General features: G+C 40.6%; 2 protein-coding genes across 9 annotated transcripts in view; one reads left to right on the forward strand and one right to left on the reverse strand.

The window, feature by feature from the left end:
* The window catches only part of LOC116721371 (tumor necrosis factor receptor superfamily member 14-like), a 1,133,408-nt gene that overhangs the window by 749,629 nt on the left and 356,193 nt on the right, over positions 1 to 27,586 (forward strand). The window lies entirely within an intron of this gene.
* Positions 1 to 27,586, reverse strand: part of plch2a (phospholipase C, eta 2a) — a 156,933-nt gene that overhangs the window by 61,233 nt on the left and 68,114 nt on the right. The window contains exon 1 of one of the 8 annotated variants that reach the window (XM_032564319.1): positions 11,575 to 13,447. The exons of the other annotated variants lie outside the window; for them this stretch is intronic. Within the exon in view, the coding sequence (XP_032420210.1) occupies positions 11,575 to 11,617 (43 nt within the window). The 5' untranslated portion in view covers positions 11,618 to 13,447. Of the gene's footprint in view, positions 1 to 11,574; positions 13,448 to 27,586 lie in introns of those variants that run through there. 8 annotated transcript variants of the gene reach the window in all.

The following is a 27,586-nucleotide window of genomic DNA, read 5'->3' on the forward strand; positions in this document are numbered from 1 at the left end:
AGAGAGCAATCAAGTCCCTGTTTGCAGCTATAAATAACAAGAAGAGGATATTACATTTGCCTCTGCATGGGTGCAGACATATTAAGGCCAGAACAAGCTCAGTCGGTGGAGTTTATGATGCCCCTGTGCTCTTAGCGTGATTGCTGCTTATTGAATGGACGACAGCAGCAAGCAGCAATTGGATGAACATACAGGAAGCTGCATCGACTACTACGTAATGTGTCAGCAAAGCATTCAATACAACGGGCAACATGAGACATTTGACACTTTGTGTCCTACGGCTTTTTTTACAGTTTGACATAATGATTTTGACTGAAATGGATAGAAAAAACAGGGATGAACCATTAAGGTTTAGTTCCCTGTTTTTTAAAGTTACTAACATCCCTAACCTCTGCTTCACAGAGCCTTGGAGGGGGTTGCCGTCAAACTTTGATTTGCCCACTAAAGCGCTCATCTGTGTGATGATGTGTGACACAAAAATGAGGCAGCTGACCACTCTGGCTGACACAGTCATTGGTATATTAGACATATTCTTCAAAGAAAAGGAGCAGCAGGAAGAAGTAACAACAGTTCTCAGCATTATTCCTCAGACCAGACACTTGCAAAATCTTTCTCTGAGAGCTACATTACCGACTGGCTTCTGCACTCAACAGAAAGTTCAAAGTACTTCACCTAGTTTCAACTTCGGTCTTCAGTCAGAGGCTTCTTCAGATTCGCTGCAGGAAATCTTTCCTGCCCACAGCCACCACCATCTACAATTGCTCTTTGACGAATTTGAATTACTGTAAGTTACAATAATATTTAATTTCCTTCTGGGATCAATAAGTGTTTTGAAGTTGGGGGTTTTTTTGTTGTTGTTTTTTTTCAAATTTTCTTACACAATGCTTTCCACATTTTTGGTGAGATATTCAAACATTAACTCAGCTGTCTTTCTGTCAGGTTGAAGAATAGGAAAGTGACGAAGCAGATGAGATAGAAGGAAGAAGGCAACAGAGGAACCTATTTTTTGACAGTGGAACCTACTTTCCTTGAGCATTACTTTACCCTGGCTGGATTCTTTTGTTGGTTTGCTAACAGGCTAAGAGCCACCGATATAAAATGTAATTTCTTTTCTTTACACTGTCTTCAGAGATTGATCAACAGCGTATAAGAACCTACCAAAATTTGCACCCAAGCAGTCATGTGTGATTCTGATATTGCGTTTCAATTTTCAGAGTAATAATGAACCTTTCCTGCAGGTAAATAGATTGTGCAAAATTCAACTGTTCAATACCAGCTAAAGGTTTAAAAGAGATCTTCCTGGAGAGAAAGATTTCATGTTGTACTTTGCACATTTTTAAAGAATTTAAACATTTTATTGTCCAAAGAGGTGCACATATGTGCTTCTTTGTTGTGTTGCAAAACCCACCCACGATTCCTCAGTGTAGAAAAGGACATCTATAAGCCAACAAGCAAAAACAAGTGAAAAACAAGAGAGGACAATTCTGCTGCCCACACTGGCACAAGCCAAGTGAGAGAAGCTTCGTTCTGCCTACTTTCTTCCTCATCCTCACTGCCAGCGGAAAATGATGGAACAGCGTATTTCTAATCCATTTATAGAAGGAGCCAAGGTGGGAAAAATGTAATTGAGGCTGCACTATTTGCATCATATTTGTGAGGTGAAAACAAATCCAGTTCCAAAGACTCTAACAAATATTTTGGAGATAGTTTTTTTAAAATTTATTTTCAAAACAGCTCTTGAGCGGGCCTCGGCTACATATTCTGTTCTCTCAGTTCCTGGTGCCGTTCCTTTCGGATGCTGCTCCACACTCAGAGAAACGCATGATAAGCTTCCTCCTGCAGTTTCCTCTTCTTCTCCAAGCCCAATTTAAATCTGAGGCCACATGAAAAAAAAAAAAAAGGCTCGACTTGTTTCAAGACTGTGTATATGCATAGAAAAAAGAATTCTGTCTCTTCACATTTACACTGCTTAGACTCATTTTTGAGCATTGTTGAAAACATGTGCATACCAGCTGTTTAATTAGTCATAAATAACGTTCTCACACAAACCGAATGCAACCAAAGCCTGGGGCTCACGCAGCAAATACCGAGCATGTAATACATGGAATTTCCTATGTTGTGGATGCTATGTGGTTAATCAATGTGTTCTGCAAGAGACCTTTGCTGTTGCATTCTCAGGAGTGCAGCAACAAAGAAGGTCATTGGGCTTGAATTCCTCACACCAAAGTGGTGAGTGAAGTTGCCAAGAGTTATGGACATTTCCAGCTGTTATGGGACGTTAGCAGAGATGCTAACCAGGATAAATAAACTGTCACCTTGATCACTGATGGCTTTCCTCTGACATTAGAAACACATCCTGGAGCGGATGTGACTCTTACAAGAAAAGAAAACTTCTACACTCCAAGGTGCAAACTCAGCCCTCCAGAGGGAGGTTTTATAGGCACAGGAGGAAAACATTTGATGATTTAACAGCAAAAACAAAATCATTTAGACTGTTTACGTTCTCTACAAAGTCACATTTGGTAATGAGATTGATTGACCGTGCTGACGCAGCATAATTAGCTGTTTAGATCATTTCATGACTAACATTTATTCCCAGACCTTTTATGGCATCATGTCATTATAAATCTTAAAATAAGTTCTCAGTTGGACATCCTTTGGATCATGAGTACAGTATTTCTATTCGGTATTTCATAGTTTATTTACTCTATTTCAGAGTAAATAACAAGAACAATAAACTGTGTAATTTTTACACAGTTTATTGTTCTTGTTGTTTTGTTTTTTTGTGCACATTTCCAGCCCTTTTTGATTTCCTGTACGAACCTACATGTCTTGATGCTGCTGAACTTCCCCTCTCTGGGACAAGAAAGGCTATTTCCATTTTATTCTACGTAATTTCACTTTTACCTTTTGGCATTAAAAAAGCTGTTTCTTTAAACACACATTTTTTAAAACAATTCAGAACAAATTCTCCTCTTCTAAACCTTCGGGGTTTGTATTGTCGACCTCCCTGGACGAGGGCAGGACCCTCTTTTGGAGCTCCAGAACCATCTGAACATGCCAGGTGGTGAGCGCGGCTCAGAGGAAGGTGACACTCTGCTCGATTCTGCTTGCAAACACCAACCAGCACTGATGGTTAGAGTGTCTGCCAGAGCAACATTTCTGTCCTTTGGCATTTTGTAAACAAAGACTTGTTAAGTGAAAGGGACACAACTTGAAAACATTAAAGTCTTTCATTTGGACCCGTTTTTTAAAATGAAAAATGATAACATATCCACACATTCACAAAGGCAAACAGAGTAAATTAGTTTTTGTTATGTATTATTCTGAATGTTTGTGGTGTCCAATGTTAATATGAGCTTAATGTAATATTGTAGTTGTGAAGATGACGTGCCTGACCCAACCCGTCTCTGAGCTCACAGGCCTTCAGGGAATGTCACAGTTCTGATAATCCAGAAGGAGGACGAGCATGCTGAAGCTGTAATGGTGCAGGGTTGACCGATGAGTGCTGTCCATAAAACCGAGACGACGTCTTCAACAGCTCCGCTCAGGAGGAAAGCACAGCAGATGATCAAATCTCTTCTACATTTTTACAAATAAACTGTGTAATTACAGCTCTGTCTATAAATATTCAAACTGATGGCAAAGGTTTATTTTGAGATGTGATCAGGAAAGTTTTAATCTAAAAGAACCAAAAAAAAAAAAAAAGGCCTTTATCCTTATCCAGCAGAAATCCTGACATGAAATAGGTCTCCAGACATTTTCACTTAATGTTTTTTTTTTTTTTTTCCCCATGAGACACATTATCGTATGCAAAGCGGGGCCCAGGATGAATGGAGATAGGGAGAAAAGCCAAAGAGCAAAATGTTGAATTTACTAGCTGGAGAATTATATAAGAGGAAGGAATTGAAAAGGCCTGGAGGAGATTCCTCTGGAGAGCGATTGAGATCACTTTCTAAGAGGGAAAAAAACTTTAGAGAGGAGGCAGCAGGTAAGAAGACGGACAGAGACGGGATTTATTGCCTTCAACTGATAGCTTAGCTTAATAGATTTGTTTAGCTTTATTTCCCACCATTACTTTTCATTTACCTGGAGAGTAAGCTGGAGACCATTTATAAATTTATAAATGGTCTCCATTTATAGACCATTTAGCTGGAGAGGCTGTCACTACTGATGTTCTGTCAGTTTTCCACAGAAGGATGTTTGCCGGGCAGGAAAGTCACCGCGACATCGATGACAACATGATTGATTGTCATACAAATTATTTATACATCTTTTTTTTTTCTCCCCACCCGGGGGTCTTTTTGTGGGCTCTAGTGTCCCTTATATGACAGTAGGCTGACAGGAAAGGGGGAAGGAGAGCAGGGAAGACATGCGGCAAATGTCGCCGGGTCCGGGAATCAAACCCGTGACGGCCGTGTCGAAGACTCAAGGCCTCCAAACGTGGGTCGCACCATCCCCTACGCCACCACAGCACGCCCCACGGACGAATGTTTTGTGAGATTCTATGGTCCACTGGTCAGAACGCTGGCCTCTAAGCCCAATGATCTGAGCTTGAGAATCAGCAGAACCTTCTCTCCGACTTTTATTTGTAGTTTTGTTATAAAAATGATGATAATTGAAGTATTTTTTTCCCTGACTGTTACATTTTACCACCTATGTGTGAATTTTGCCTGTTTTCCGTGTTTTTGAGAGTCTGTTTTCTTGATCCACTACAAAGGCATGCAGATTAGGGTGATTTGGTAAAAGGTGCAATTGTGTGTCGTTTGTTTCGACTCTGATGGAGCGGTAGCCTGTTCAGATTGTTAGGCAAATTATTAGAAAACAGCAGCAAAAACTCATCTGCTGAGGATGTGTCCAGCAGGACACAGCAGAAACAGTAATCTCCTGAAACATCTGGGAAATTATTTACTTCCTGCTGAAATGTTCTTTTAGTGTTTTACATAAGTGGAATGATGGGGCAGACAAAGATTACTCATGGAAAAAAAAAGCTCCACTTTTTCTATTTCCTTATCTAATACACATACTTTATAGTCTGGCTATTGCCTTCCTAAGCAGTTCTGCTTTATTCTCCTCTACCGTTACTGCTCCACCTGGCATTTCTACCACTGACTTCCATTTCTCTGGTAGAATTTCTACCGAGCTAATATGGAGAAGCTGTGAACGATGGCATAATTTTTCTGCATTGTTTTAGGATTTTAGTCCAGCAGTAGTTTTAGCAATGGCAGCAGAGGAAGTGAACAGAGCTGTTCAGTCCGAGTTGGTCATGTTTCCAAAGACACCATTTGGATCGGCACTTCTCTCTTCTTTGCAGCGCAGGCAATATCCGGTAAGCTTCATAGCGTCGAACTGGCACATTACATTAACATTAGCGATTAGGAAAAATTTAAAACGTCAACAGAGTCCACACCTCCAGGAAGCAATTGTTTCTCAATAGCCAACGGTCCAAACATATGCAACAAAGCTCTTTCATGACAAATGAGAGCATGTCTCAGCCAATTCTAGAGAAACTCATCCATGCGTTCATCTTCAGTTGTATTGATTACTGCAACATCGTCTTCACAGGTCTGTCCAACAAATCAATCAAACAGCTGCAGCTGATCCAGAATGCTGCTGCTCGCGTTCTCACTAAAACCAGGAAGATAGAGCACATAACACCAGTTTTAAAGTCCCTCCACTGGCTCCCTGTAGCTCAAAGAATAGACTTTAAAATACTGTTGTTAGTTTATAAATCACTGAACGGTTTAGCACCGCAATACATTAAAGATCTGCTTTTATTGTATCAACCTTCCAGACCTCTCAGGTCTTCTGGTTCTGATCTGCTCTGCATCCCCAGAACCAGAACCAAACGAGGAGAAGCAGCTTTCAGCATCTATGCACCACAAATTTGGAACAAACTTCCAGAAAACTGTAAAACAGCTGAAACAATGACTTCTTTTAAATCTCAACTAAAAACCCACCTGTTTAGGATTGTATTTGAAATGTAATCAATTACACATTAATTGATGGAACTTGACTTAATGCTGTGTTTTGATTGTTGATTCTATGTTGCATTGTGTTTCTGTGTTTGATATGATGTAAAGCACTTTGAAATGCCTTGCTGCTGAAATGTGCTGTACAAATAAAATTTGATTGATTGATTGATTGATGTACAGCAGTGCCCACACCACCTGCTCGTCTGCTGCATTGAATTGGTAAAATGAGAAGAAAGATTCCAAGCTTTTTCCAAGCGTCCAAGGGGTGAGTGGGTTGGGGGACGGAAAAATTTGACTGTTTGAAAAAATATTTAAATTGCAAAAGAAGAAGCAACAGTTTGGTGGCCAGTTTTACCACTTTTTTATGATAATGTAGTTTTGAAAGAAATGTTGGGCACAAAAAAGGCCATCAGGAGAGAAACTATATCTTCCGGTCAAATGAACAGCCGCAGCAGGATTTCCACAGGGCACCGAAACTGGCCAGTTAACTTACTCACATCAACCATCAGGCTCCTGGATTGTAAAATAACTCAAGGGTTAAAAATATATAACAGTGTAAATATTGGGTATTTTTCACGTGTCAATGGATTCACAGACCACCAGAATCTGTCTGCAATTGTACAATTCAGTACAATCTGACTGATCCAGTCCCTTTTCATGTTTTCGTTTAAGTCTATTGCTGCTCCACACAGTCACTGTAGAACGATTCAGCAAGTTACTAAAGCTTGAAGTTTTCTGTCTGATGACTCCAACTGTCCCCTACTTAAACCCAAACATTTTGATATTAAAGCAAATTTAAAAAAGGTTTTCTATAAATTGCGAAAGCCTAGAAGGGCAAGTGGTCAACAGCCTCTATTACCTTATGCCAAATGGAAACAGAAACCCACAGCTCCAACAGCACAGAAGCCGGGGGCAGAGGGTGTGAGAGAGTTGCAGAGCTGAATAATGTGGCAGGCTGCTGCTACACAGTCAGCTTCCTGTGAGAAGCATCAGATAGTTTTCATACCCTGACAGGACTAATGGTGTGCCGTGGCAAATCCAGTTTCACCGGCCCATCTGTAAGCCTCTAAGTTGCTGTTATGTTCTTCAGGTTTAAACAACAAGAGCTCTGTGATGTTAGGAAGAATTATTCTCTGAAGGTGTCAACAAGACACCCAGTATCACTATGTGTCTCCTAAAAAGGCGCAGGAAAAAACCCAAAATGTTCAGACTGACTGTCATGTTCTCCACCATTACCACTCCAAACATGGTGCATGATGGCTGCGGAAAAAGAGCCCTCTGGGGGTCGGCCAAAACAAAGAAAACCCATGAAGAAGATTTGGAGAAGAGGTACTTGAGCTGTGATTATGTCTGAATCATGTGTCTTGCTCTCCTTGCTTATCATCTTAACACTCTAATAAACATTTAAAAAAGTGTCTCCCAGCACAAGACAGCATTTCCCACAAGAAAGGCCATCAGCCATGAAGAGGCTGCTGAGGGCTCTGGCTCATGGAAAGGTTGATCTCAGAGTACTCCTTCATCAGTAAAACACTTCGGATTGGAACCCAACCAGAAGGTCGAAAGAGTCAGACTGTGGATTGTAGAAACATTATCCATACTGTTGTTACCACAACAATAAAAGCTCCTGTAAGAAGAGGCAAAACAGGTAAGAATTAGCAGCATAATGCTACATTTAGCTAAGAACATTATTAGAAATAAGAGATATTGGGCTAACTACGGAAGTAAATATGTGCCATCAGTATTTGAATTCAAAATGCCTCTGAAATTTGAATGTTGTATCTTTGTACTTACTTTTTAAGTGTTGAAATATATTGGAATATTGAAAGAGTTTTCTTGTTTTGTGTCCATAACTCTTCACGCCCCTAAATTCAGTACTTTGTAGAGCCATCTTCTGCAACAGTTCCAGCTCACACTGGATCAGTCTCCAAGACCTCGCCACATCTTGCCACTAGGATTTCTGCCCATTCCTTATGCCTGGCGCCCTCGCACCCTTTCTACTTCATCTCTTCCCGCTAATATTGACTTCATTCCAATCCTGATTGCGGATTAACTTCCAAATGTTGCAAAAGACCATTGGACATTTTTTTTTTATCATCTTTATGACTTGGAATTAAGACTTTCTATGCTGACAGAAGATCCAGGTATTGTTGTCAAAGCTAAGTTTGCCCATGTCACCGAGATAGAAAGGGTCTGACAATTAGACAGTGAAACACTGGAATCCTGAAGCATTGCCTTATTCTAAACTAATCCATCAAATAGACGCGGAACAAAATGATCAGCATCCAAAGCAGGAGAGATCTTTTTCTAAATGAACTCCCTTCACTTCCACTCCAGTGGGCACATAACCTGTATCTGACAGGTGCTGCTGGCCATCTCCTAATCCTTTGATCCTGTGTCTGCACCCTAACAGGAACTACTGGGGTTTTCTAGTTTTATCACAGCACCATCACTATCATTTTACATCTGTTACAAGAGAGACAAAAAGCTGCAAACCCCCTAAGCCCTGCCTCGATGATCATTATTCCTGGCTCTATACACAGGGAAACTTTGCTAAACAGCAGACATTTCATATTCTACTAAGGAATTTTTCTCACATTTGTGATAATGAGACACATACTTGGAGCTGTCTTGCAACTGAATCATGTCCTTGAGTTCAGAGTCCATGCTGTAGCTCCGTTTAACCCTCTTCTTTGTCAGTCCACTTTCAGGAGCCACTAACTGTCTCTTTAAATTGAATGTTAAGATGACTTTGAATGGCTGAGATTTCAAGTTGTGGTGACAAATCAACTTGAATCCAGCTGCAAAGACAAAGCCAGTAAAGAAGAAGCAACAACTGCAGTCCTTAAAAACAACATCTTTGTATCCTGCAAGTGGACATGGGCCAGCTATCCAACCTTAAGAAAGTCCCATAAAACATTGCATTCTCACCAGTGAAAGGCACGTTAGAAAAACTAAATAGTAAGAGGCATTTTGGCCTCTATATATTGATGACCTTAATCTCTTCCACCCTGAGCCAAAGTGTTTTTCATTTACTTCTAAGGACCAGGATGTTCAGAAAGAGATCTTGAGTTTGACACCTTGACAGCTAATCATTGAACTCTTCATTAGGAGAACTGATATTAAAAGTGCCAAAAGCAAAATGGATGACTTAAAGTGGCGAATTTCCAGGAGCTAAAATATAAAGCACAGGAAGAGATGTTTATGTTTCACACACCGTGTGTGAGACATAAACAACTCTTCTGATCGAAAAGTGAGAAAAACGATATAAGAACAAAAAATGTGTCAATAAAATCCTGCTTTGCTTCTATTTGGAGACGGCCCTCTGGCATTTCTGCCCTCTGACCCAAGATCTAATGTGACATTTCAACAATGGCAATTTGCAGTAAACATGCCCCGCCCCCACACACACACTTATGCATGACCACTTGCAAAAACAGGTCATATCTCAGTTAAACCAATACTTAGCTTCTTTCATTTTTGTAAAACAAATAGTGAGACTAGAGTTATTATTTCTATGTTTTGTGCAGGATGAGGCGGCGGTGACAGAGGCAGCGGCCCAGAGTGTCAACTACTGAAAGCGGCGGTGCTGCCTCAACGCAGAAAAAGAAAAGCATAAATAGAATTACATAATTAACAGCAACAATTTTCAACTGTGACTGACACCCTTCTCTCATGCTGTATTGAAGATAAAAATTCAGAAATCATATACGATCCTGCACTCTGTGTCTTTAAAGTTGTTTCTCATTTTGGTGGAGCTCCTACCACAGCCAATTATATCTGCCCCAAAAGAAAAGTGCCTAAAGAGGAAAGTCAGCAGTCAGCAGAGAGCTCCAGTGATTACAGACAGATACTAGTAATCAGGCCTGAAATTTGGGAGTAGTGATGAACGTTCAGAGCCACATAAAGACAATTACAAAATCAGGCTTCTGTCACCTGAAGAACATTTCCAGGATTAAAGGACTAATGGACAAACAAGATCTAGAGAAACTCATCCATGTGTTTATGTTTAGTCACATTGATTACTGCAACAGCGTCTTCACAGGTCTGCCTAAAAAAATCAGGCAGCTGCAGCTGATCCAGAACGCTGCTGCTCGCGTTCTCACCAAAACCAAGTAGATAGAGCACATCACCCCATCACTGTGGCTCAGAGAACAGACTTTAAAATACTTGTTTGTAAATGTAAAATGTTTGTTTGTAATTCACTGAATGGCTTAACACCACGATACATTTTCCACCCTTCCAGATCACTCAAGTCTTCTGGGTTCTGTTCTGCTCTGCATTCCCAGAAACAGAACCAAACATGGAGCAGCAGCATTCAGCTTCTACGCACCACAAATCTGGAATAAACCTCCAGAAAACTTCAAAACAGCTGAAACACCGAGTTCCTTTAAATCAATGCTAAAAACACACCTCTGTTGTTTTCTTTTACACTTTGTCTCATCGGTTGATACGGTATTTAAGCATCATTATAGTCCATAAACGTGTCTCTTCTTGTGCTCAACAATGAATTTTTGTAATTTGGTGATGCTAAAGTGGAGCATGGCTACGTTCGGTTTGTGCAGTGTTAGGGTTATAACCGAAGTCACGACAAAAACAGCTTTAATTAGAACGAAAACCATCAAACAAGCCCAAAATTAATTATTTGTTATGCTGTCAATAGGTAAAATGGAAAAATCAAAAACTACTTCATGTCATTTCTCTTCAGTAGTCGGCCTTTTCTGCCTCAGAAATTGTTGGCTTCTTCACCTGCAGGCTGACAGACAGATGTTCAACAGTGGAAGGGAGGAAAGCAGGCTGCTGGTTTTATCATAGACTGACTCTGACTGGAGTGTGTGTATCTGCCGGGTTTGACATGTCCCTTAAACTCATTCTACAAAGACATGTGCACAATGATAGAGCAGACCTGCCACAAAAAACCTTTATTATACTACAAGTCTCATTTCTACTTCAGTTGATACGTCACAGTCCACAACTCAACATTTTTGAGATCTTGTAATAATTGTGAAAAATATGCCATTTGCATTTTCTTTTGCTTCAATGAAAATGTATTTTTCTGCTTTATTAAGTTTAAATAATCAAATATTTGATCAAGTCAACCTGTCAAACAGGTGAGCTGGGCCAGCGTGGGGAAAGAAGAGTTCAGCGAGCGAACTCGCGGCAAGCCTCCAATGTGTGGCTCCGTGTCTGATTATTGCTCTCTGCAGTCCTTCCTGCTCTGCTCCTGTGAGCCATGCTCATCCAACACTAATACCTGGCGCTATGGTTACGGAGGCTTGGGGAATGATATGGAGAATCAGAGGGAACGCGGAGCAGAGAGGGAGGAGGAGTTGGTTAGTCTTGACGGGGAGCTTGAGAGATGAATAACTTCATTACTCCTAACCTGGTCCTCCTTTCTCTGTCTGCTCTGTTCTTGTTTGCTTCCATTTCCGCTTCGGGAGGTTCTCTGCCTCACAACGTTTGGGTTGTCTCTGGAAACAGCTGATGACTACCAGTTTGATGATGGCTTTTTACTCTTGAGAGGCTCCTCATCCTGAACTGGCCCACTTCTCAAAAACTGCATGCAAGTTAAGTGAGAACGCCGGCTCCTCGCTCGTCTTACCTTTCTCCTGGCTCAGGCTGCGGATATTCCCAGGATCGTCCATTGATGTGTTCCCAAAAGTGACAGAGCTCCATGTGTTGCTATAACAAGGACAGAGGGGTTGACTTCACCCTAACTACCATCTGGAGAGCTGCTGCTGTCAGAGGCATGCCTCCCCCTTTAGGTGCCATCATTTTGGGTGGGACAGAAAAGGCTACCTATCTTCTCTTCCTACTCTCAGCACAGTCTTCCTTCTCCGCCTGCCTTTTGTCTTTGAGCAAGCTCATCCTTAAGTGCCAATGTGGTGGGAAGCAAAGCCAATAGTGTGATCTTACACACTACTTCTGCCTCTACTGTACAAACTGGAGGGAGGAGAGTAGAGGGGAGGGGAGCGAAGGGGGAGTTGTCGCCTGAAGAGCTTTGGGAGTGCAGTCGACCACTCGGCTTCAGTACGAAAGAGGAGGGAGCAGCGCTCTGCGCCGATCACCTGGGAGAATCCTCAGATGAAGAACGGAAGGAGGAATGGGAAGACAAAGAAAGAAAGAAAGAAAAGCAGGGGGGGAAACCGAGGACGAAGGAGGAGCAGGAGGAGATGCGTCCACTGAGATAGCGGAGGGGAGAGCAAAGGGAAGGGAAGCGGGAGAGAGAGATGCAGCGGAAGGCTATAGGTGGCTGAGATTCGCGAGATGCAGAGATCAGCAGCGTGTGGCTCGCATGTTTTATTCAGCGACGAGCTGCTGGAAGAGAGGAGCAACCAGGCAGGGATGGGTTTGTCCCAGCAGGGGGTCAAGAGACAGAGAGAGGCAAAGACTGTATGAATCTTTCTTGACACTAAAACAATTAAAGTCTGTCAGATTCGCCTCGGATTTCCAACAACCTCAGTTCATCTGGGGCCTTTAAACGGATCGGAACGCCACTTTTCCTGTTCACACTGTGCAAACGTGATTCAATTCATGTTTCTTACCTTGGATATAAAAAAAATGTGAATCAGCAGTACAAGTTGCTGCATAATATGCATTTAAAATGTGCATATTTTAAATGCAGACAAGTTTTGACTTTATTTATATAAGAAACTCAATTTGATCATTTATTATAATTTCATCGTCTGAACTTTAGCTTAGTTATTACCTGGCTGCATGCAAGAACAAATGGTTGAAATCTTCATATTTTACTAACATATTTTACTCAGTGGGCAATCTAAGAATAGATTAGGGTGATGGCAAGGAGGCTGTCCAAAAACAAACAAAAACATGCAAAAGGTTGCTGAGCAGATTTATATACTTTAATGCCAATTCTAGATTTTATATTGAAGATTTAGAGAGGGGTAGAATAACTTATGGGATGAGATTTTTAATACAATGTAAAGAAGCAGATCAACAATTTTTGATAAATGTTGGGGTTTGCTATCTTCTGGTCAATGCCTGTTTCATATGCTATCAGGAACAAACATCCTGATTGAATACCAAAAACTCATCAAAATCTGCTAGCGGTATGAAAGGGCAGGTCTGCAGTCCATCACATGGAAACAAAGAGGCGTCACTGTGGGATGTCAGCAGAGTTCCCAGAGAAAATCCACACATGAGCAAGTGGAACCTGCGTGTTCCACAGAGACCAGCTCCGTTTCAAGGCAGGGTCATCTTGTTGTGAAGAACAGCTCTGTTCTGTTGTGCCATTTAAAGAGTTATCAGTTAGACATAAAATACTAACTTTTGCACGTGACATTGTTAAAAGGGGATGAAGTCTTTCTTAGTGATTTTAGGTTATTATGTTTATTTCTAGTATCTAGTACCCAAGTTTAATTATGTTCCTTATGTCTAGTTATTCTTTAATGTTAGATTCACTTCTTAGTCCATTGTGTACTTTTACTCACCCCCTATGCCATTTTCTCTGACTCTGCCTTGTGCTCTCTCCCCTCTGTTTCTTATATATATATATATATATATATATATATATATATATATATATATATATATATATATATATATATATATATATATAACTCAGTCCCAGTTCCTTCTTGCTTTCTTGCTGGTTCCTCGTGTTATATCCTGTTATATTCCATTACTTTCTTGTTTTATCCTGCTCACTTTTTTGTTCTGGATTCCTGCTTTTGTTTGTCTCTGGCTCCCTGTGTTCCCTGTTGTTTTTGTATGTTTTTTGTTTTTTTTTTCATCAAAACATTCTTCATCTACAAGCAACCTCAGCCTTTCTGCATTTGGGTCCAAATCAACAAACAACATCATGACAATGTGATCACCAGAACGTGCTCCATGTAGATTCCCTGTCAACATCAGTGGTTGTGTGAGATTTCAGTTTGCCTTGCTGTCGTTTTGGAATTAAAGGGTCGTGGCTTAAGCTTCAAAATCTTCACCTAACGGTCACTGAAAAAGATTTAAATACAGTTGTAGTTGTTGCACACCTTTCACGTCATGACAGCTTCTTCAGATTCTGCTTCCCAGATCAGATGAAAGCTGGCTGAGGTCATGCCTCCTTTCAGTGCACATCCACAGACTGAACAGCTGCTGCTGCTCTCCTCACTTTCTATTACGCCACAATCGCTTTGCAATTACAGCTCATAGAGGCTGCAGGTTTGACTACAGTAGACTGGTGCCTATTTGCAGTTCAGTGTTTATGGATTGTTTACATATTTTTGAAATTGATCAAGATGTTGTGACAGCATAATATAAGGTGGCCGGTGAAAAGATTTAGCTCCCCGCGCTAACTGGTCGGTCAGTAACAACAAATCAGAGTTAGGAGGAATGTTTTAGCGCTGTAAATCACCAAAGTGTATGTGCCGCTCACAACCTCCCTCTTTCGCTCTGCTATACTACAGCTGGTTCACCGCAACAAAAGCCCACCATGAAAGCTCAGGCTAGTTCGCATGGCCACCGATGAAGGCTGATTAACGGTTTTTCTGAAACAGTCAGTTGTTTCTCCACCATTAAAACATTTAGTAGCACATACACGGTTACTGGACAGCACTAAGGCATTCCTCCTGGTTAAGACTGGTTGTGGCTAAAACAAATCTTAAAATGTTGATTTGGATGTTTGTCCATGTGAAATGTTTATGTAGTCCTGGTCTCTCGACCACTTTACTTGATTAGACTGTGCTTCAAAAGAAGCTTTAAATTCAATTTTTTTATTAAAGACTTGAGGAAAAGAAAGCAGTTTTAGTTAGAATATAATGGCATAATTTATCATCGCCAAGCTGCTTCTCTAAATGTGCCTCATAATTTGAGTGGAGAAAAGCTGAATCAGCTATAGTTCATCATCAAACAGAGCGCACAATTTTAAATATTTTCAGCAACTTCTAACTCTTCCATGAATAATACACGCTGTGAGCTGCCTCGCCTCATGCATGTTTCATGAAAGCAGGAACAACGGGCCTTCGCACTTTTGTTCATCCTTTTTTTAAGTCAAAGACTCTGGGAGTCTGGGAGCTGACTATAAAGTTGAGTCTGAACCAGAAGTCAAACTTCATCTGTTATGTCGCGTCTCCATCGTACATTGGCATGCGACACATCTTGATGATGAAAGGGTTTCGTCATGCTAATTTTCTGAGTTTCACTCTGTTGTGGAATCTGAATGACAGTCAGGGTCAGAGCTTCTCTGACACAGCAGGAAGTGGTCCATGAGGAGGAATTTCATGGTGAATGGATGTAGATTAGCTTACAGTTCACCAGGGGCTCAAACAGATATCTGCAAGCTGATATTTGCAACAGTGCCTCTGTGGGGTTTTGTTGAATATTTGATTTAGTTTACTTGTGAAAGCAGTAACAATCTTTGGTTTCACGGTTAAATTCAATTTTCAGGTGTGGTTGACCCTGTTGCTAGGTCTGGTTGACCCTGTTGCTAGGTGTGATGCTCTCTTGTTGAGACGGTGAATGGTTCTTCTTCTCCTTCTTGTTTAATTGCGCTTGGCAAACAACTTAATGGAACATTACTGCCACCAACTACTAAGAAGTGTGGGGACCATAATTCAATTTTGTAAATTCAATATTTGGAAATGTTTACAAAAAGTTACAAAAGTTAAAAATTATATATATATATATATTGCACATAAACTTCTATTTTTCTGTCTGACATTCTCTTTAAAAAGTAAAGGGCTTGAGCTAGTTTTTTTTTTACAAACCACTTTTTTCCTTTGACCGTTAGTTTTTACATTTGCATGAGTTGTGTTTTGGTAGTGCTAATCTCACTTACCCACCTCTGCTGACAGATAATTGGAAAAAGATTTTTTGGCTTTGAATTGTACTTTTTTTTTTTCTTCCAGTTTCTTGGATTAGTGAGAGCATTCTCAGCTAAAGCTAGGGAGTTTTTGAATAGCTTGCTGTCATTTTAATTTTATTTAATCAGCATGGAAATAAACAATACAGCTCTTAAAATGCTCTGGTTTATGTCAGCCTCATGATTAATGCTTGCATAAGTGACCATGAAAAATACAGAAAAAAAACAAGCTTGAGTTTGGGAACTGCTTATTTATAGAGTGTGACGGTGGGTGCCGAAGCCCGACTAGATGAGAATCCCCGGTACAAGAAACCGTCATGGTTTGTCACTTATTGTTTCCTTTTTAACTGTAGAAGTAATACATTTCTAACATGCTGTTGTAAAAAGCCTGAATTACATATTTCTAACAATTATGGGAGCAATTTATCTTCATTTACTGCCTATATTCAAAGGAAGACAGGCTAATTAAATAAGTAAATATTGAGTCGGGATCAGTGTGCATAATATTTGTGGATGTGTATGGATGGTACAATATTTCCAAGGGTGTTGCAGAATAGTCATGAGCCTCGTAGAAACACACCTGGCCTCTTTTGGGTGATTCTTTCCACCTCCAAGCAGTGCAGCTGGTTATCTGCTGAGCTGATGTGAAAGCACAAGATTGATAAAAAAGTAAGAAAATAAAAGCTGCGGCGAAACGATGGAGAGAACAATGGGAATCAATAAATCTGCCGGCCACCACAGCTGACTCTTTCAAGCCTGATAAGAAACTCGAGAATGTCTCAGAAGCTGTAAAGAGCGACTGCCACCGCTGGCCGCTTTGTGCTTTCAAATGTATAACGTATTGAACTGAATTACTCATAAGAGAAGGTCAAGCATTCGTCTCAGGAACAAAAACTACCACTTTCATTCAAGTGGATGTTTGGAAAGGATGTAAATGTTCTCCTGCTTTTTTTTTTTTTCAGGCAGGTCAACTTCTGGGTATTACTGTGGAGATATTGTTCAGATTCTGGGCCCAGACTTTCTTCAGGGCAAAACTTGTAGATGGAAAGTGACGCAGCTCTGAAGTGGAATCCATTCAGGAAATAGAGCTGAAGACCTGTTAAGCAAACTGGTTGGTGGATGTTATTGAAGTGGATGGAGGAGGGGATGGGAGTTAATAACCTCAGCTGGATGGGGCAGCTGCGTCCTCACTGGATGTCTTATGCCATGTTTCTCCGCCGAAGCAAATAGAAAAGCCTTTTTTTCAATCTTCCAGAGGGTCACTTGGTTCAAACACAAACGCTTTAGTTGAATATATAATGCTAAATTGGGTTGTGGGACTTCAGCAGCCGCATAAGGAATGACGCACACCTCATGTCCAGCAGGAGGAGGCACTGCAGTAATGAGCCGGAGGTCGGGGGAAGGATTCGTCATGCAGGTTGCGCTAGGTTTTGGTAGATTCACGCAATTTCATCTAGTTGATTTATTTTTTATCTATAAGGTTGTAATTGTTCTGTCTTTAGCCACATCCATCCATCCATCCATCCATCCATCCATCCATCCATCCATCCATCCATCCATCCATCCATCCATCCATCCATCCATCCATCCATCTATCCATCATTTTCTTGGTGTTTTGATGGACAAGAACTCACGGCTATCTCACTGTGAGGTAATGTTGCCCTAAACTGTGCCACCATGCTGCACATTTTAAGTCCATTTCATTGTGTTTTGTCATATCGCAACCAGAAGCTTATAAATATTTTAATTAGAGATTAATGTAGCAAAATGACAGACTCATTCATAGTTGCTGGAGAAAAGGAGAAGTTATTAAAAAATTATTTCACAAATACAAATCATAAAAGTCATTCAGATCACTCAACTACGTTGTAGTGCCACCTATGGTTTTAATATTCACAGTAAGTCTCAGAATATCTCTGTAACCACTTGGCCGTGTGACTTTCCTCTCACTTCTAATGCAGTAATGCAGTATTTTGTGTTGCGTTGTCACAGAAAGCTAAAATAAAATAAAATAAACTGGTTGCAACATGTAAAAAACTGAAAAATAAAAGGTGTGTAAATACTTTTGTATATTGTCTTTTTTAAATTTTTGTCAACTCTTTTAAATCAGTATATCATTATTTATGCATTGCATACACTAAGACATCCCTTAAACAGCCGAGGGAGGGGCCGGCCCAAGGCATAAGCAAACTAAGCAGCCGCTTAGGGCCCCAAGGCCACTAAGGGGCCCCGTCAGTGGAGCTGATTTTTTTTTTTTTAGTAATAATTTCTATGTCATTATAATTTACAATTTAACCATTAAGTGATTTGTTTTTACAATAATGCATATTTAATAATGTATAAAAAGAAAAAAAGGAATTACTCTTGGGGGCCCCTGGTGGCCGCGGTAGGTACCGCACGCTCATCTAAACGTCGAAAGCTCTGGTCAGAAGTTAAATAAGCAAAACAAGTTCTCAAAAAAGGACTTATCCTTCTTGGAGAGCGAAAAGAAAGAGGAAGAATAGAAAAAAGCCAAATTAAAGGTTTGTTTTAATGTGCCTTGGTAATGTAATGTAATGTAAAAGATTTGCAAAGCTGCTAATAGAAAATTAGTTTGAAAGGTCCAGTTCCACAGCCAAACATTTATGCTCGGGTCTTTGTGTTTGTGTGAAACTGAGCTCAAACTTTAAATGAGTTGATTCTCATGGTTGGCTCTGCATATTTCTGAGGTATTTTTGGCTTCAAAATGGCGTGCTTGACAACGTTTGATAACAATAATTAAAACTAAACATTTGAAGGCTCAGAATCAGTCCAGTACCAATCCACATTCTCAGGGGAGAAAGACCCACCTGGTATAAATTAAATTTTTAGCTATTGGAGTAACGCTAAAGAGAAATTAATTTAAACAAAGAATGTCATGAATATGTGGGTAGGGCTGCACCGATTGCAGTTTTCTGGCTGAACCCTGGTTACCGATCTTTAAAAAGCCTGACCTGTTGATTTTGATTTTAGTTGATATGAATTTTTTTTTGTCTGAAATGTCGCTAAATATAGCAAGAAAGTCAGTGAGTTGGCAACAGAGGGGTGAATATTGTTCACTGTAAACGTTCAGACCCGACCTGGTGGGTCGGTCTGTCAGTCACACCTCTCACTGCAGAGCACCAGAGGACAGAGACTGATTTTTAAACATTTGCTGACAAAGATAAGATTAGGGGATAAGATCAGCTTCACATGTAAGTATTAGCAGATCATAATCCCCCAAAATTAAGGAAATCAGCACCGAGAAATCAACTGGTTGATAAATCAATTGGCCAATAAATGTATCCTGTATTATACATGTATATAATGTAAACGGCACTGCCAGAGATGCAATAAGTTTATAGCAGGTGTGTGAATGATCTAATGATTGGGCTGCTGATTGCAGCCAGTCCACATTGTTAGCAGAACCAAAGGGCCCCAAAACCACATTTCTATTAGGGCCCCGTAGAGGCTTGGGCCGGCTCTGGCCGGGTGTGACCCTTTTACAGCCTTTCTAGTCAGAAATGCTCTGCTATTCAGAAGAGTTTATTGATCATTTATTGACCAGTTATGAATTTGGGTAATTTGTAACACTTGGACACCGATGGGGGAGGATGGAAATGTATTTAAGGGGCTTCCAAACCCAGGAGCATCAGAAACATGGAACAGTGCCCTCTAGTGACAGCAGGTTTGGCCTCAGCCAACTGTCAGACGTCCCGGTGAAATCACTGATCAACAGTGACACGGATTCTTTTCTTTACAAATCATAAATACTAACCCACTGGTGAAACCGTTCACATGCGAAACATTTCTTCTCACATCTTGACTTGATATGTCAGTCTAAATATTTCAGTAATTTTGTTGAGCACTTGTCATACAGCCGAGAATATCTTGAACCGCTACTAAACATCAACTTATAAACAGTAACAATAAACAGTAACAGCAATAATGATGATTTTAGATGTTTTGTTCTTTTTCACTCATTCTGATGACTATTTCAATTCAAGTCAGATCAATTCAAGTTAAAAATGCTATATTTATGGTAAAGAGAAATTAAATGTTGCCATCCAAGTATCGTCAAAGTGTTGCTGTGGATGGTAATGCTGTGGGCAGGAAGGGTCTCCAGTAGCAGTTAGTCTTACAACATCTGAAAAGATGAGACGCTAACCAGCATTTCAGATTTGTAAAATCAATACCTTGTTGCCATGGTTAAGCATTAAAAAGTAAAACAGTGGGAGCAAAACTCCTTCCTTTGGCACAGCATCATAAATCAGAGGGAATAATTGTCCAAACATGCAATGAATCAGCCAAATCAACCAAAAAATGTATGAACTAAAGTCTAGAAACGGATCCAAGCTCCAACGTACTGCCACCATGAGCTGTGCACTTCTAGAATCACAAGAAGTTAGTAATTCACCATCAGTAAATGTTTATTATTTGTTGTTCTTAATGCTCAAATAAGATTTTGTCTCAAGTTCCTCCAGTTATCGCTTTGTGCTTCACATGTGCTGTTAATGCTTCCTGTTTCTCTCTCTGTCATTCTGCTTGTATTTTTGTTTGGCGTTTTTTTTTTTACTACACTAGAAAAACTTACAGACCAGCTTGCTAGTGTTGGAGTTTGTCTTTAGTCATGCCCTAGCTTCCATGCCACAGATTCAACAACGCGTCGGAAATATTCCTTGGAGATTTTGGTCCATGTTGACAAGACACTGTAGCATCACGCGATGCAACAGATTTGTTGGTAGTGCTTCTCTTATGTGATTTTTCTGTTTCCACATGCAGAAGGCTCTCTGTTGGATCGAGAACTGGTGACTGCGAAGGCTGTTTGAGTTCAGTGACCTCGTGTTCATGTTCAAGAAACCAGTGTGAGTTGATCTGAGCGTCGTGACGCGATGCATCGTCCTGTTGGAAGTGGCCATCAGAGGATGGAAACACTGTGAGGATGGGCAAAGTGAACGACAATGTTCAGCTAGTCTTTGGGGTTTCATCTATGTTCAGTTGGTAATAAGGTGGCCGAAGTGAGTCCAGAATTTAACCCCCACACCATGACCCTCCCACCACCAGCCTCAAACACTGAAGGGAACATGAAGCACAGTAACATTACTGCTACAGAAGAGAGTGAGACCAAGGAGGGGTACTTTAGGTAAGAAAACATGCAGACAGGAAGGAAGTGTTGCCAGGGAAACAGACATGCCCATCACGAGGGGATGTCGTGTTGCCAGGGAAACAGATATGTGCCTTCTGCGTGCGGTCAGGAGAAAAAAGTGGGCCAGTTAGGAGTTTGGTATCGCACACATCAAGATCTGTGGAAACCAGTGTTTGCTCAGAGAAGTAGTCCAGATAGAAAGAACTGACTGGAGGACTCCCTTCATAACTTTTGATAAATAAAGTTTGATATTGAGCTCTTCAAGTTGCCCTCGTTATCTTCAGAACCTGGCCAAAGTCATGTTGGATCCAACATCTCTCCAGTCTCTTATGTGTGAACTGTTGCGTTAGCTTTCTGTTCTCAGGTGAGAGGCATGCCACCCAGTAGGGTCTTCTGCTGCTGCAGCACATCTGCTTCAGCGGTAAACGTGTTAACCATGCAGACGGCATCTCTTAGTTGTAATAAGTGTTTTTTGGGGGGAGGTGGGGGTTTAAGTTACAGTGGCCTTTCTGGAAATTCTGAAATCCCAAAAAAGGATTTTCAAAGTGGAACACAAATAAAAGTAAGACGCAAGACGAGATCAGATTAGACTTTGCTTTTAGGTAGAAACAGAAGAATACTAAAATAAAATAAAGAAATCTGTGAAACTCCACATAAATACTACAACATAATGAACTGTAATCTGTTTATATGTTTTCGTCTCCGTCCATGTAGCCTTTTGACTCTGCTCTCTGGAGGCAACTTGCTTAAACAGCCGTTCTTTAATCTAATCTCCTCCCATGAATAAAGCCGTGATGTCAGCACATGTACCCCCTCCACCGAGACCCTGAGAAAGCAGCAGCTGACTCTGGGTCACAAACACACTTGGTGTTTTTCACCATATTGCTTCTTTGACATCTTCTCCATCTTTCGTATGGACATTTTTCCTCCATCAACAACAGTTAGATTATAAAAGCGACAGGAAAACTGCTGAAACTGGAGGTCTGTTGATACCTGGAAGGGTTATAAAAAAATCTGATCTGTGAAGACCTGGAAGAGGCTGCCAGTACTGCTCTGCTCTGTTTTTGCACGCGGCAAATCCAATTTTTTGGTCTCGCTTCGCTGCCTACGCAAATTTAAATTCCAGCAGGAAAATGTTTCCAAATATACGAGCATGGTCACAGAGATACTCCTGCAACCGAGCTTGGCAGGGAACCTTGATCATGCATGTGATTGTATCTAAAGGCAACTCTGGTAGAAGAAATTAACTTGTTCCCTTTGGGGAAAAACTTCAGTTCAGAAAATGTCCCACATACAACTATCTCCGGCTGAACCAACTGAAAACTCAAACTGGCTTTTATTTAACTTATTTACATCACAGATTGAGGTACAGCAAAATTATTCTTTTCCCTGACTGACCTGTCACTGCACACTGACAGCCATCTTAAGCCCCCCTTGCACTCGGGTGTACTGTCCGCAGACAGTTGAGACTTCATACTCGAGTGTACTGATTGCTTTAAACTCCTTTAAAATTCCTTTACGTCCTACAATTTTAATGAATGCTAGCAAGTTTGATAAGCTAGTTGGGCGTCTAGCCCTATTTCTTCTCCACCAGGGAAACCTCAACACACCTGTCAGTGCGGGACAGAGAGTGGCAGACACGATTCTTTACTCTACATTTACTTTTTATGTGGCTAGTTTACCAGTCGCAATCATGAGACAAAACTGATTTTCCAAGAAGATGAAAGAAGAGGAAGTAGGTGAGTTCCTCGGATAAAAAACATAAAATTCAAACTATCTGTCGCCCTTTTGGTTATTTATCAAAGGGGCTCTCCAAACTCTGGCAAAGGCTACTGTAACAGGGCTTTGCGTGGTGCAGTGTTCAGTGCTGGCACCCCGCATACAGAGGTTAAGGCCATGATAGTCCTGAGTTCGACTCCCGTCCCTGGTTCCTTTGCCCCACACCTCTGTCTCAAATAAAGGCAACTATTGCTGAAATAATTCTTAAAAAAAGACTACCTGAGTCATGTGCAGCAATGAGCCATAATGTCGAACTCTTCATCCATCCAACTGATCATGTCCCCCTTGTGTTGAAGCTTCTAACCTGGCAACTGTGTGCTATTATAAAAATACTATTTGACAACATCTGGACACGAAGCTCCCCCTGCAGTCGTCTGCATGTCGGTCTATCCTGAAAAGTCAGAGAGCCACCGCACTTTGTAATAGAAACAAAGCTTCTATTACAAATTTTATTAAAAGTTACAAACAGATACAGAAAATACATAAATCCACAAACAGGAAATCAGAAACATCCATCCATTTTCTGTACACCCTTGTCCCTTCTGGGGTCCGGAGGGGTGCTGGTGTCTATCTCCAGCGAAGGTTTCGGGCAAGAGGCGGGGTTCACCCCGGACAGGCCGCCAGTCTGTCGCAGGGCAACACAGAGACAGACAGGACAAACAACCATGCACACACACTCACACCTAGGGAGAGTTTAGAAAGACCAATTGACCTAATAGTCATGTTTTTGGACTGTCACTGTGAAGCTCAAAATCAGAAACACTGTTTGCCAATAATATTTAGTTGAGGGCCATGGCGGCAGCAGCAGCTAATCGCTTCCTCTTGACTGAGCTGAGAAAGCAAATAAAGCAGTTAATGAGCCCCATTAGCATCATTAAGATGACTGGGATCAATCTCTACGGGACTGGAGCAGCTTCCATGTTCCCACACACTCAATCATGCTCCCACTCTGCACCATGAAAGCTCCCAACCTGCTGCTGTCAGCTGCCTCTAAACTCATCTATATGAACTCTACCAGAGTCTTTTACGGATGAATGCTGCTGAGAAAGCACACTGCTGAAAAGTGGGAAACTGGAGTATGTAAGCTGTAGCAGATGCCACGCAGCAGGCGTGGAGAACACAAATTTCACCTTGAAGACTGGCAGTAGGGGGTGCATAACATCACATGGTTCTCCATCCTGAAACATATTCCCTGACAAGACATTAAGCAGCTTTCAGAAGATGCAGGCCGGCATAGCAACCACACGATGCCTGTATGACATAAATCTGGTCATGTTTGGTTTTGTGAAGTATTTATTCTAAGAAGAATCACATTGGAGCACATGCATGTCACAGATGGTATGTAAAAACCAAACTGTTCAATGTTCGGCCACAACGTAAAAGACGAATCAGGTGTGTGTTCTCACTAAGCAGCAGGAATCACCCCATGCATTCACACAGACAGCCCTGAGATCAGAACACTGATTTCTTTCATGTGAGGAATTGATTTATTAATTTACTGGCTTACTGTGAAGACGGAGGCTCAAGAGAATGTCATTATCCACATTATTGACATGTGGTCCTAAAAGACCACTCAGGGAGGACGTAACCATTACTCCAAAATCACCTGAAAAATTTATATTAGAGTTTGAAAGAAAAAAAAGAGTCCTGTAGTCTGAGGACACTAAAATTGAAATGTTTGGTCATGACAGCTATCATAATATTTGGAAGAAAATGGAGGAGCTTATATGTCTACGCTCACCATCCTAACTGTTTAGCATGACAGGGTGAACACATCATGTTTTGTTTTAAGTAACTGGTGCATGTTAAAACAAAAGCTTTAGTGAAACCAGAGCAATTCTAGCCACTTCTATCTGGTAGCTGAACAAATGATTAGAGCAGAAACACATCTGCTCTCAATAAAGAAAAGCTGTGCTTTAATATTTGGACTGTCGGATGAGGACTGACACACTGACTACATTCATCTGTCAAAAACTGTACGGTGAACCAGTAGTGTTTGTTTCCTCACTGAATATCGGCCATGACAGTTGTACAGCTAAAAAGCTTGATAAATGGACAGAGAAAGGCCATTTATCAAGCCTTTCTCTTGATAAATGAGAAAGGCTTGATAAACGCCTTTCTCATTTATCAAGAGATACAGTACAGTACTGTCAGTACAGTACTGTGCTGTGTGAAGTGTCTGGGTACTGACATGCTGAGTGTTACTACCACTTCTCATACATCACTGATGTACTCTGCTCTAATCCAGGCAGAGCTATTACCATTAACAAGGGTGTCAGCATGTGCCTAGGGCAGGCCCACTCTCTAAAAGCATCAGGCTTTAACACACAGCAGCCACATACAAACCAGACTCCAGCTGAGATGAAAACACTTTTGGACTCGTAGCAGTTATTGACGGCTCTAGTGAATGAGTGCTTCATCACACAGTACTAAATGTTCAGTCAGTGAGGGAGTTTTCAATTGATTCAGGGACATGATCCAAACAGGGTCTGGATCATTAACAAAACAGTAACTAATCAAATAGATCCAACTGGAGTGCGAAATAAGTGACGAATATCAGCGTCAGCACTGCAGGCTGCCTCAGCTGAGAGTTATTCAGCTTAGCTCTAACTCAGAAAATATATGGCATTTTTATCTTAAAAATATAACTTTTTTTTTTTTATTAAAACACTAAATGTAACACACCTTGTTACAAGACTTACAAGAGTGTAAGTCTTGGAGTGGCTTACACTCCAAGACTGGTGAACTGTAGCATCTTTAGACTGGAAAATGATTTAAAATGGAGAGAAAGAGATTCATGTTTGAGGCTGAAATGGAGACACAGACCTGGTTTGTTGCGGTAAAGAAGAAGCTGATTCAAAAAGTAAAACTCTCAACTTTTCTGACTGTCTTTGTTTTGACTCTGACCAATGACTTATGGGTTATGATCAAAAAGATAACTAGATCCAAAATACAAGTGGCTATAATGAACTTTGTGATGTCACTTGATGTTGTTTTTACATCGTGTTCTTCATGATTCATGCTCATTTTACCTATTTTTTTCAATTGAAATTAAAAAAGTTTGAAATTCCAATTGCAATGGAACTCGAATGGTGTGATGTTGACAAATGACTTGACTGAAACCTACACTTCCTCGTGTTTCCTGATCTTTGCGGTCAGACTTGAGCCGTTCAATATTCACAGTGTTTTGGATATTTCCTACATGTTGAAACTTTGCCTGGTGAGCCACAAAATCTGATCAGTTGCAGACAAAAACAGAGCTGAAATATCTCAGAGAAAATAAACACAGTTCAGAATATAAATATTTCTTTTCACACTTGAAAGGATTTCTTCCTCCACATAATGAGCTGCTGGGAGCAGACACAGTGATGCATGCACTTTATTTTTAACTATTGAACAGATAAACTGGCGTTCAATTAGCAAATAGTGGATATAAAAACTGCAACTGCTCTGTTGAAAGATTATATTCTAAGGGAACTCTTACACTGAGGGACACACACACACACACACACCCACCCCACAGTCATGTTTTCATCACTTGTGGGGACTTTATATTGACTTCTATTAATTTCTACAGCCTAACCCTTACCATAATCCTAGCCCTAACCCTATCCATCACATATCTAACCCTTACCTTAACCTTTACCCTAACCACCACAGACTTAACCACTAACCCAAAAATATCAATTTCCCTCATGGGGACCAAGAAAATGTCTCCACAAAGAGCAATGGTCCCCATAACCCCACATTGTAGACAGAAATAGGTTCCCATAAGGATATGAAAACCTGGTACACATGTTCACACACCGGCACAAACACACCCCCCACACACACACACCACTCTGACAGACTTGCTGAGTTGGGGAGGTTGGTGCAATTTGCACTACCAGGGCATCCAGTCTGCAGAATTCTTTCAGTGATGCACTTGATCAACCAAGCATCAAATTGCCATACTCACATGTGCTCATAGAGTGGCTAAAAATGATTTTTAATTAGTTTTCAACAACACCAAAGGTAGAAATATCTCCCTCCTTTCTCTCATTTTCACTTTGTAATCAGTGAAAATGCTTAAGCAATGCAAAATATACAAAAACATACAAGTTGGATTTACTTCCAATTTTTGTCAAAGCAAAGAGGTAGACACTAAACTATTCTGACAAAGAAGCAGATTTTCCGTCCATGTAATGCAGCATTGTACTTGGTTTCCAAGCTTTCCTAAACTTTGTGACTGTTTTCAGTCACCTTAAATACATTGTCTATAAAGAAAATATGTTTTTTCATCTTTCATCTTTAAGTTGCCTTTTCTTTATCAAAAATAGGGCGGGGTGACTGTTTCTCACTATATCTCACATGAGAACATAAAGAGAAAACACATAACTGAGGCACAACAATAAAACTATAAAGACCATGACCTGCAACCAGTGTGTAAGAAATAAAAAGATAGACAAGACAGTGAACATTACGCACAGTGAACCCAACATATTCATAAGGGATAGGGAACACAGACTGCCCTCTAAGAATGCTTAAATCTGCCTGCTTTAATAGTTCAACCACCAGATATACCTTAGTGCATTAATACACACTGTGGTAACTGTTTTAACACTGCAGCAGAAACTTACCTCTGTGGTCTTCTTTATCTCTACTTTTGAGGTTTTAGCCAATCAGCAACAAGGAAAATGAATTGTGTTCCTGGATAACATAAAACTAAGACATCAAGCAACTAAATATTTAACGTACTTGTTGGAAACACATCTAAGCATGTATCTGTCTACAAAAACTTGACATAATTTTTTTTATTTTTTATTTTGGTGTAAACATGAACTTACTGACTTTTGCTTCAGAAATCAACAAGGTCTACTTTTCTTTCTTCTTCTTTTTTTACTT

Source organism: Xiphophorus hellerii, chromosome 1 (assembly GCF_003331165.1).
Source record: "Xiphophorus hellerii strain 12219 chromosome 1, Xiphophorus_hellerii-4.1, whole genome shotgun sequence".
NCBI lineage: Eukaryota > Metazoa > Chordata > Actinopteri > Cyprinodontiformes > Poeciliidae > Xiphophorus > Xiphophorus hellerii.